The sequence below is a fragment of the Salmo salar genome, chromosome 12, assembly GCF_965601325.2.
Source record: "Salmo salar chromosome 12, fSalSal1, whole genome shotgun sequence".
Lineage (NCBI taxonomy): Eukaryota > Metazoa > Chordata > Actinopteri > Salmoniformes > Salmonidae > Salmo > Salmo salar.
Window position 1 is genome coordinate 14,542,501 of NC_138302.1, and position 12,500 is coordinate 14,555,000.

General features: G+C 43.5%; 1 protein-coding gene across 2 annotated transcripts in view; it reads left to right on the forward strand.

Annotated features, from left to right (window-relative positions):
* LOC106594140 (mitochondrial dicarboxylate carrier) overlaps window positions 1-2,576 on the forward strand; it is an 18,282-nt gene extending 15,706 nt beyond the window's left edge. For both annotated transcript variants that reach the window (XM_082958612.1, XM_082958613.1), the window contains exon 11: window positions 2,119-2,576. In XM_082958612.1, the coding sequence (XP_082814738.1) occupies window positions 2,119-2,220 (102 nt within the window). In that variant the 3' untranslated portion in view covers window positions 2,221-2,576. The remainder of the gene's footprint in view (window positions 1-2,118) is intronic.
* Window positions 2,577-12,500: the final 9,924 nt, after the last annotated feature.

The following is a 12,500-nucleotide window of genomic DNA, read 5'->3' on the forward strand; positions in this document are numbered from 1 at the left end:
ATATATGAAGGCTGGGTCTTACCTTAACGTATATATGAAGGCTGGGTCTTACCTTAACGTATATATGAAGGCTGGGTCTTACCTTAACGTATATATGAAGGCTGGGTCTTACCTTAACGTATATATGAACGCTGGGTCTTACCTTAACGTATATATGAAGGCTGGGTCCTACCTTAACGTATATATGAAGGCTGGGTCTTACCTTAACGTATATATGAAGGCTGGGTCTTACCTTAACGTATATATGAAGGCTGGGTCTTACCTTAACGTATATATGAAGGCTGGGTCTTACCTTAACGTATATATGAAGGCTGGGTCTTACCTTAACCTCTTGGGGCTAGGTGGGACGCTAGCGTGCCACCCGTGGTGCACTCCATCAACAGCAGGTGCATTTCAAGAGCGGCAAATTTGAATCCAAATAAATGTCAAAATTCAAATTTTTCAAAAATACAACTATGTTACACCATTTGAAAGATAAACATCTCCTTAATCTAACCACGTTTTACGATTTCAAAAAGGTTTTACGGCGAAAGCATAAATTTAGAGTATGTTAGGACAGTACATTTACAAGAGTTGTGTGTAATGTTTTGTCAAGTCAAAGACAGGGTCACCAAAACCATAAAACCAGCTAAAATGATGCACTAACCTTTTACAATCTCCATCAGATGACACTCCTAGGACATTATGTTAGACAATGCATGCATTTTTAGTTCTATCAAGTTCATATTTATATACAAAAACAGCGTTTTACTATGGCATTGATGTTGAGGAAATCGTTTCCCTCCAATAACCGGCAGTCAAGTCAGCGTCAGAAATTAAATAATTAAAATTAGAAAACATTGGTAAAATATTATATTGTCATTTAAAGAATTATAGATTTACATCTCTTGAACGCAATCAACTTGCCAGATTTAAAAATAACCTTACTGGGAAATCACACTTTGCAATAATCTGAGCACTGCGCCCAGAAAAATACGCGTTGCGATACAGACTAGACGTCATGTTGGGGAGATCTAAAATCGAAAATACTATGTAAATAATCCATTACCTTTGATTCTCTTCATCAGATGTCACTTCCAGGTATCACAGGTCCATAACGAATGTAGTTTTGTTCAAAAAAGCTCATCATTTATGTCCAAAAATCTCCGTCTCGTTAGCACATGATGTAAGCCAGCCGGACTTCTCGTCATGAACGAGGGGAAAAAATATATTTCCGTTCGTTCAAACATGTCAAACGTTGTATAGCATAAATCATTAGGGCCTTTTTTAACCAGAACATGAATAATATTCAAGGTGGACGAATGCATACTCTTTTATAACGTATTGGAACGAGGGTACCCAACATGAACTAGCGCGCCAGGTGTCTAATGGGACATCACCGTTCCATGGCTCTTGTTCGGTCAGATCTCCCTCCAGAAGACTCAAAACACTTTGTAAAGGCTGGTGACATCTAGTGGAAGCAATAGGAAGTGCCAAAATATTCCTAAACCCCTGTGTTTTTCAATGGGATAGGTTTAAAGTCAATACAACACATCAGGTATCCACTTCCTGTCAGAAAATGTCTCAGGGTTTTGCCTGCCAAATGAGTTCTGTTATACTCACAGACACCATTCAAACAGTTTTGGAAACTTTAGAGTGTTTTCTATCCATATATAATAAGTATATGCATATTCTAGTTACTGGGTAGGATTAGTAACCAGATTAAATCGGGTACATTTTTTTTATCCAGACGTGCAAATGCTGCCCCCTAGACCCAACAGGTTAACGTATATATGAAGGCTGGGCCTTACCTTAACGTATATATGAAGGCTGGGTCTTACCTTAACGTATATATGAAGGCTGGGTCTTACCTTAACGTATATATGAAGGCTGGGTCTTACCTTAACGTATATATGAAGGCTGGGTCTTACCTTAACGTATATATGAAGGCTGGGCCTTACCTTAACGTATATATGAAGGCTAAGTAGAATCCTGGGTAAAGGTCTTCTCTGGCCATTTACACATCAGGGTCTTGACGAAGTGCCCAATGTTCAATCACATGTAACAATGTTGACTAGGTCTTGACTGACTGTCCAATGAGGTGTCAGAATGCTAACTAACTGTCCAATGGCGTTGCAGGGTCTTGTTCCTGCAGGGATCCGTCTGATTCCTCACACTGTGCTCACCTTCATCTTCCTAGAGCAGCTCAAGAACAACTTCGGCATCGTCGTCATCTCCTGAGCACGCTCCGTGACCTACGACCTTTACCCACTAACCCCCCGTCTCCTGCCAACGTCAACCAATCCCCTGTCACTGCCAAGGTGCCACACCCCCCCCATCGCCCTGCGCTGTCCAATCACACAGAGAGGTGGATGTAGGGATGGAATGTCTGCTATGCTATCCTACCCGGCCCTCTTTCACCTGCTCTGGAAATCAACCAATCACCAGTGGAAAAGACTACGAAGGAACTGCCTACACCTGCACCATCCCAGCCTTGTCCACAGGAAGAGTTGTCATAGCAACGCCAGTCAAACCCTGCTGTGACATCATCTTCATGCGTCTGTCATCATCAATAGTGCCATTCTCAATGGGGGCTGCGCCTCAAATCACACGCTATTCCCTATGTAGCGCATTACTTATTACCCTTAATCTGTGTAGGGGACATAGTGTCACCTGAGTTCACTCCTTAGGCAGTGTTAATGTGTTTATACTGTAGCCTTCCACCATCATCATCATCATCATCATGTATGTATCACCCAAATCAGTTTCATTCCACACCACACCAGTCCTCATGTAGTACTAGCAGTGTACTAGTTATAGTAGTATGTATTACTAGTTGTAGTAGTATGTATTACTAGCAGTGTACTAGTTGTAGTAGTATGTATTACTAGCGGTGTACTAGTTGTAGTAGTAGTGTGTATTACTAACAGTGTAGTAGTAAGTATTACTATAATGTATTACTGGTGTGACTGTAGATCACTATAACATTGTCGTTCTAACTGGAACTCCTCTACCATCTCAGATACTGTCACATCGGGGCGTGACGGTGACAAAGGGCCCTGTTCCTGTTCATAACACTGTAACAGCAGCAGGTAGCCTCGAGGTTAAGAGCGTTGGGCCAGTAACCCGAAAGGTTGCCGTGTCGAATCTCCGAGCTGACTAGTTAATACATCTGTTGTTGAGCCCTCGAGCGAGGAAGACACTTAACAGTGGCATTGGGTGACGGTCCTATTCCTGCCTATAAGAGATGCTGCATAACAGGTTATAATGCCATAACACCATGGCTATAAAGCTATCACATGCTTACAGACAGAGGTACTAAACAGAAGTTGCCCCTAGGCACTGATTCTGGGTCAGACGTTAGTTGAATCCCCCTACCAGTTAAAGTTATTATTGGTGCTGGGTGATCTGATCCTAGATCTGTGGTTATGGACAACAGTAGAAATTCCCTCTAAGGTCAATGTGACCACGAGATATAACTGGACAGAGATAAGAGACGTATAGTGAATAGGTTGTACACTACCTTTGACCAGGCCCCATAGGGCCCTATAGGAGATCATTTAGAGATACTGTGAGTTAGAGAGAGATACTGTTTACTGGGATCTGGATGAAACTGCTGGCTTTAAGGCACTTTATTAAACACACACACACACTACAGGTAACTTTAGGCAGTTGTCTGTATGTAATAGGGTCATTTGGGGGGACACCCACCGTGAGTTCCAGTGAGTCAGGATGCCTTTTCCCCTGTAGCCTCCAGGGGGCAGCATGGTACTGTGTGTGTTTGGGAGACTGGTCATTATGAATGAGTGACTGATTATTAACAGACAGGTATGTCTCCGTGTGAATGAGAGAGGATTCATTCATAAATGCTACTGTGAGATTGTGTTTCAGTTAATTGTTTGACTGTATTTGATAGGCCATTATCAAAGAGTGGTGTTGGGAACCACCCCTTGCACACACACACACACACACACAATCTCTAGGAATGGAAATGAGATTGTAGATTTTTTTTTTACATTTTAGTCATTTAGCAGACGCTCTTATCCAGAGCGACTTACAGTAGTGAATGCATACATTTCATTTCATGCATTTGTTTTTGTACTGAACCCAGCTCTGTGCGGCTGTACATGTATGGGTCTGTATTTTGTAGATTGTTTTTTTAATTAAAATACTAATAAATAATAACTGTCACTCTCTGTGAGTGTGGAGTGTGTGTGGGCTTGGGGGTGAACCTAATAGATCTCCTTGCTGACTTGTGTCCAAGGTCTGTCTGATTATTGATACTCTGTCTCCCCCTGTTGGTCGCGTGAGCAGCGCTCTTCAGATCTGAAGCTCAGTCTTCACTCATCGCCTGGTGAGGAGCTATGAAATGTGGTTCTCTTCAAGATATCAGGAAGACGTTGAACCAGAAACACACTAGAGAAACTGACGGCCTTGGTAGGCTACTTAACAACTCTGACTAAAATGTCGGCCGTCCTCGCTTTCACAACCGAAGATGTGTGTTCGACGTCGGCAGTTCGCTTTTTTGTGACGACAGGACCCAACTAAAATTTCAAGATCTCTGTTTCGCTGGCTTTTAGCTCATTAAACACATTTTAAAACGGTTTGTATCATTCAGAAAATATGAATATTTATTTAAATGTATTGCTTTTTTCACCACATAAACAACTGCCATCTTGCCTGAAATGAAAAACATTAGTCCCCCCTCTTTTTTTAAATTCTGTCTGTTTTGATTGGTCTGCCAACACCAAATTCACTTTGAGGAGCTGTTCCAATGTTTAAATGAAATGTCAACCCTAATCCTCCAATCCAATAGCTCATCTAGCTGATAAATTCATTCTAACAATATGTTCTGCCTATATGGCTAATAATGTCTTCTCTGGCAGTCTAGTGCTGAGAGGTGTGATTCAGTCTAGTGCTGAGAGGTGTGATTCAGTCTAGTGCTGAGCGACGTGATTCAGTCTAGTGCTGAGAGGTGTGATTCAGTCTAGTGCTGAGAGGTGTGATTCAGTCTACTGCTGAGAGGTGATTCAGTTTAGTGCTGAGAGGTGTGATTCAGTTTAGTGCTGAGCGATGTGATTCAGTCTAGTGCTGAGAGGTCTGATTCAGTCTAGCGCTGAGCGACGTGATTCAGTCTAGTGCTGAGAGGGGTGATTCAGTCTAGTGCTGAGCGACGTGATTCAGTCTAGTGCTGAGAGGTGTGATTCAGTTTAGTGCTGAGTGGTGTGATTCAGTCTAGTGCTGAAAGGTATGATTCAGTTGCTGAGAGGTCTGATTCAGTCTAGTGCTGAGAGGTCTGATTCAGTCTAGTGCTGAGCGACGTGATTCAGTCTAGTGCTGAGAGGTCTGATTCAGTCTAGTGCTGAGCGACGTGATTCAGTCTAATGCTGAGTGGTGTGATTCAGTCTAGTGCTGAGAGGTGTGATTCAGCAGTTCTGATGGATAGGAACACAGTGTCTCTGTCCTGACCCTGAGGCTCTAAGGTCATGTCCAGGTCAACATGTCTCTGTCCTGACCCTGAGGCTCTAAGGTCATGTCCAGGTCAACATGTCTCTGTCCTGACCCTGAGGCTCTAAGGTCATGTCCAGGTAGAGGTTGTAAGGTCATGTCCAGGTCAACATGTCTCTGTCCTGACCCTGAGGCTCTAAGGTCATGTCCAGGTCAACATGTCTCTGTCCTGACCCTGAGGCACTAAGGTCATGTCTCTGTCCTGACCCTGAGTCTCTAAGGTCATGTCCAGGTCAACATGTCTCTGTCCTGACCCTGAGGCACTAAGGTCATGTCGAGGTAGAGGTTCTAAGGTCATGTCGAGGTAGAGGTTCTAAGGTCATGTCGAGGTAGAGGCTCTAAGGTCATGTCCAGGTAAACGTGTCCTTCCATTGTTTTATTGCTGTTTTATTGCTATCATCACACAGTACACCACAGCCATTAACTTACCCCTCCCACACACACCTCCATCACTCACTCTGTGTGTGTGTGTGTGTGTGTGTGTGTGTCCTACTGCAGGATATGTAGCTTCCCATCCATCTACAATGGCACCACTGCCAATAGCACTAGCTACACATTACCATATCTCTGTATGTGTCCTACACCTCCTACAGAAATGACAGAGGATCAATACGGAGTTATCATGCTGATGTGTGTTTCTCTGTGTGTGGGTTGGTTCTATCCTTGTGGGGACCTAAAATCCCCAAATGTCCCCACAAGGATAGTAAAACAAGTGTGTGTGGGTGTGTTAATGTGTGTGGGTGTGTTAGTGTGTGTGGGTGTGTTAGTGTGTGTGGGTGTGTGTGGGTGTGTTAGAATGTGTGGGTGTGTGTGGGTGTGTTAGTGTGTGTGGGTGTGTTAGTGTGTGTTAGTGGGTGTGGGTGTGTTAGTGTGTGTGGGTGTGTTAGTGTGTGTGGGTGTGTTAGAATGTGTGGGTGTGTGTGGGTCTGTTAGTGTGTGTGGGTGTGTTAGTGTGGGTGTGTTAGTGTGTGTGGGTGTGTTAGTGTGTGTGGGTGTGGGTGTGTTAATGTGTGTGGGTGTGTTAGTGTGTGTGGGTGTGTTAGTGTGTGTGGGTGTGTTAATGTGTGTGGGTGTGTTAGTGTGTGTGGGTGTGTTAGAATGTGTGGGTGTGTTAGTGTGTGTGGGTGTGTTAGAATGTGTGGGTGTGTGTGGGTCTGTTAGTGTGTGTGGGTGTGTTAGTGGGTGTGTTAGTGTGTGTGGGTGTGTTAGTGTGTGTGGGTGTGTTAGAATGTGTGGGTGTGTGTGGGTCTGTTAGTGTGTGTGGGTGTGTTAGTGTGTGTGGGTGTGTTAATGTGTGTGGGTGTGTTAATGTGTGTGGGTGTGTAAGTGTGTGTGGGTGTGTAAGTGTGTGTGGGTGTGTTTGTAGTGGATTTGAATATGAACATGCAAGTGACTGTGAGGAATCTCCCTTCTCAGTGTGGGTTGACACTAAACCATACAGCTGTGACAGGGTGAATGGACTTAGGGAGGAGAGGTAGGTAAGGATAGAAGACCCATTTAGCTATCTTTACAAGCCCCGTACCCATCTATTGTGAAGAGATGACTGGGAAAAAGAGAGAGAAAGGGAGGGGGAAAGAAGAGGGAGAAATAGAGTGAGGGAGGGGGAAAGAGGAGGGAGAAAGAGAGGGAGGGAGAGGGAAAGAGGACGGAAAAAGAGAGGGAGGGAGGGGAAAAGAGGAGGGAGAAAGAGAGGGAGGTGTGATGAATAGGACTGAAAGACAAAAAAAGACTATCATGTGTAAATCTCTCCATTCTCAAATAAGAAAGATGAAGGAAATCAGTGAATTGGACGGATGCTTGAAACAGGAAGAGATTGATCTGGAAACTGAAGCGCTGCTGGGATCACAAGACATTCCCCTACCGTTGGGCCCTTGAGCAACAGACTGTCCTCCCTCACCCTGGAGGTGAGAGGTCAGGGGAACGTATCATGGAGTCTCAGAGCAGGAGTACTGATCCAGGATCAGGTCCCCCCCGTCCATGTAACCTTCTATATTGTGATCTAAAAGACCAAAGTGATCGTAGATCAGCAGTCGTACTCTGAGACGCCTGATACCTACTTTCCCAGAGGACTACTGCCAACTGATCGTAGATCAGCACTCTGAGACGCCTGATACCTACTTTCCCAGAGGACTACTGCCAACTGATCGTAGATCAGCACTCTGAGACGCCTGATACCTACTTTCCCAGAGGACTACTGCCAACTGATCGTAGATCAGCACTCTGAGACGCCTGATACCTACTTTCCCAGAGGACTACTGCCAACTGATCGTAGATCAGCACTCTGAGACGCCTGATACCTACTTTCCCAGAGGACTACTGCCAACTGATCGTAGATCAGCACTCTGAGACGCCTGATACCTACTTTCCCAGAGGACTACTGCACACCTGTCCATCAAAGCTGCCTCTCAACAGCGATAACGTTGAGTCAATGTTGCTGGAATGTTGAGTGAACGTTGTGTGAATGTTGAGACATAAGAAGAATGTTGAATGACTGTGCTGTCCCTGTGTTTACCTTATTCAAACATACTATTTTCTACCGAAGTTACGTATGGAATTCAGGAAGTTATTTTCCATGTAGTCCTTGGTTAATCCAAAGATGCCACTCAATGTTGTTAGAATGTATGGGGCTAAACTTTGAGTGTTCTGTTTTCCCGTTCTGTGCCTGTGTTTAGGCGTGTATATTTGCGTGTACAGTTTACTACAATATGGACACAGTAGCACTGTATATTGGATACAGTATTACATAAAACATATGATTGTAACTATGATGTGTATCTGTGACAAAAACAGACCTGCCACATAACATTGGGAGAACATTGGTCGAAAAGTTAAAGGACTTTAGCTTGGAGGTAACGTTCTGTGGCAGTGTTAATGCCATAGACGTGGGAATACAGATACGATTGGCTCTCTCCTGTTCCTCTCCTCTCACCTCATCTCCTGCAGCTTTGGCTCTTACAAGGCCTCTCATCCTGCTAATGTAAAGGACAGCTTTGGCTCTTACAAGGCCTCTCATCCTACTAATGTAAAGGACAGCTTTGGCTCTTACAAGGCCTCTCATCCTGCTAATGTAAAGGACAGCTTTGGCTCTTACAAGGCCTCTCATCCTACTAATGTAAAGGACAGCTTTGGCACCTACAAGGCCTCTCGTCCTACTAATGTAAAGGACAGCTTTGGCTCTTACAAGGCCTCTCGTCCTACTAATGTAAAGGACAGCTTTGGCACCTACAAGGCCTCTCGTCCTACTAATGTAAAGGACAGCTTTGGCACCTACAAGGCCTCTCGTCCTACTAATGTAAAGGACAGCTTTGGCACCTACAAGGCCTCTCGTCCTACTAATGTAAAGGACAGCTTTGGCTCTTACAAGGCCTCTCATCCTACTGATGTAAAGGACAGCTTTGGCTCTTACAAGGCCTCTCATCCTGCTAATGTAAAGGACAGCTTTGGCTCTTACAAGGCCTCTCATCCTACTGATGTATCATATGATTCATGTCTGAATATAAATAACAAACACATGTAGCACAGATAACATGAGCCCTGAATATCTGTCAGTGGTTGCTATTATAGTCCACACACACACACACACACACACACACACACACACACACACACACACACACACACACACACACACACACACACACACACACACACACACACACACACACCACTTAAACACACACAAAGTTACACACACACACGCACAGTTACATACACACAGTGTTACACACCCACACACACACCACTTACACACACAGAGTCACGCACACACACACACACACACACACACACACACACACACACACACACACACACACCACTTACACAAACACAAAGTTACACACACACACCACTTACACCTACACACACACACACACACACACACACACAGTTACACACACACACAGAGTTACACACACACACAGAGTAACACACACAGACACACCACTTACACACACACAGAGTTACACACACAGAGTTACACACACACACACACACACATACACACACACACACACACACACACACACACACACACACACACACACACACACACACACACAGACACACCACTTACACACACACAGAGTTACACATACACACACACACACACACACACACACACACACCACTTACACACACACAAAGTTACACACACACACACCACTTACACACACACAACGTTACACACACACAACACACATACACACACAGTTACATACACACAGTGTTACACACCCACACACAGTGTTACACACCCACACACACACACACCACTTACACACACACAGAGTTACACACACACACCACTTACACCGACACACCGACACACAGAGTTACACACACCGACACACACACACACACACACACACACACACACACACACACACACACACACACACACACACACACACACACACACACACACACAGACTCACACACAGAGACAAAGAGAGAGAGAGAGAAGTAGAGACCACTTGATATGTCATCCTACACCATAGGTACAGAGAGAGAGGACAACATGTTAGATATAATAAATTACATTAGATTAGATTTAATATAGATGTTGATTGGAACAAAGGGTTACAGGGTGGGTTAGAATGCTGTGGTAATTTGCATACAAATTAATAAAGGGTCAGTTAATAAAGGGTCATTTGCATAATGCATGGTTAATTGATCCACATATAATCGATCTGCATGAAATATGGTTCTGAAGAGATAGAGCACGCACAAACACACCACTTACCTACACACACAGAGTTACACACACACACACACACACACACACACACACACACACACACACACACACACACACACACCACTTACACTCACACAAAGTTACACACACCACTTACACCTACACACACACACACACACACACAGCAGGGGCGGAAATCCCGGGGGGGACGGAGGGGACACGACCCCCCCATCCTTGGAAAAATATGATTTGTCCCCCCCAATATATCACTGAAACATAACTATGTAATTTAAATAATATTAATAATACGCAATGAAAGCAATTGTGCTGATTATAGACACTTAATAGCGTGTTTTTAAGTTTCAAAAGATTGTGACCCCCCCAAACAATGGTTTGATCCACTGCCAGTTCCTTAGTTGGCAAGGTAACAGAGGGGTCGTATCTACTGTCTGAAAGGCACTCAATGAACGTAACTGAAGTGAGGTTAATCCAGTCAATCGCGCACACACACTAGCTGAATATGCAGAGCTAGCGCGCAAATATTAACTATTAAGCTAGCTAGTACCTATTCCATTTATGTGGCCTCGTCAAAGATGGAATCTTTGCTATCGTCAATTTATTCCAAGATCAGCATGCAGATGATGTAAGTTAGTGCTTCAAAGTCCCTGCGATAAGGTTAGCGATAAACTGAAGTCCAAACTGAACAGAACTACACTCTCTTCTACCATTGTCTTAAATATATTTAATGGTCTCGTTGCAAAAGCTAAATTGTCGCAAGGGAACTTTTATTTATTTATTTTATTTCACCTTTATTTAACCCGGGTAGCAAAGATTATAGCAAACACCACTGAAACGGAATTGGTGCTCGCTAGCTTTGCAAATTCAGCTATTTTTGGAAGCCAGCCAATATGAAACAAACTATTAAAATTACAAAAGGTTGCAGCATATGTTGTGTAAATGGTGAACTCATACAGCTGTCAACTCTTGTCATTTTAATCCATTTCACATTTGCTAGCTACCTTTTAGATCGAAGCCCAAATAGAATGATAAAAGATAAGATGATAGAAGCCCATCTCCTACTGTAAATAACCTACACACTGTGTGTGTAGCCAGCCAGCCAGCCAGGTAGAAAAATGGCAGAAAAATAAAAGACGGACATCAGAGTATTTTTCAATACACCAAAACGCAAAGTAAGAACCCTAGTAGCCTAATATCTCAAAGACTAGTTGATAAAATGTTCATAAGAAAGAAATGAAATTCTAATGGAAATGTTTCACAATGATGTCATTAGGCAGAGCAGGCAACAGATGGCACACAGACAGCAGAGTTGTGGACAGATATGCAGGGACAGACTGGCAGAGACAGGGAGTCTCAGGTAAGTTTGTTGAGTCTTTGTTTGGCAACATTATGAAAGGTTCTCAATTTTTTTTACTTGTAAAATAGGAACATAATTGGAAAATGCCATGGATACCCCCACTCTCAACTTAAACTGGTGACTGAACTAAGATTTGTTAAAGGCAATGGTATTGCTGTTGTGATTAGTTGTGTAGTTTTGGGTACCGGTAGTTAGGAGTACGGCAAACACCTTATTTCTTTGGTTCCTCAATATACATTTTGTCACGTCCTGGCCAGTATAAGGGTTATTTGTTATTGTAGTTTGGTCAGGACGTGGCAGAGGGTATTTGTTTTATGTGGTTCTTGGTGGTGTTTTTGTAGTAAGGGCATTTGATTTAGTATTCCGGGGTTTTTTGGGCACTGTTTGAGTTTCACGTATTTCTATGTTGATCTAGTTAGTTGTATGTCTATGTTTGGTTAATTGGGGTGGACTTCCAATTGAAGGCAGCTGTGTGGTGTTGCCTTTGATTGGAAGTCCTATATTAGTTGGGTGTGTTTGTCTGTTTAATTGTGGGAAATTGTTCTGAGTTTAGCCTTGTGCCTTGCCAGACTGTGTGTTGATCGTTCGTTCTCTTTTGTTATTTTGGAGTTAATAAACCTCAAGATGAGCTTACATATACCTGCTGCGTTTTGGTCCTCCTTAACCAACGACAACCGTGACACATTTACCATATTACAATGTAGGCTATGTGTTACAGCACTACTTCTGGTGTCCCCCTCAGGAATTGCTCTTGAGAAAATTTAATGTAATTGTCCGCTCCAAAGTTGATATCAGATTTTCGCCCCTGACACACACACACACACACAGAGTTACACACACACACAGAGTAACACACACAGACACACCACTTACACACACACAGAGTTACACACACACACACAGAGAGTAACACACACACACACAGACAAACCACTTACA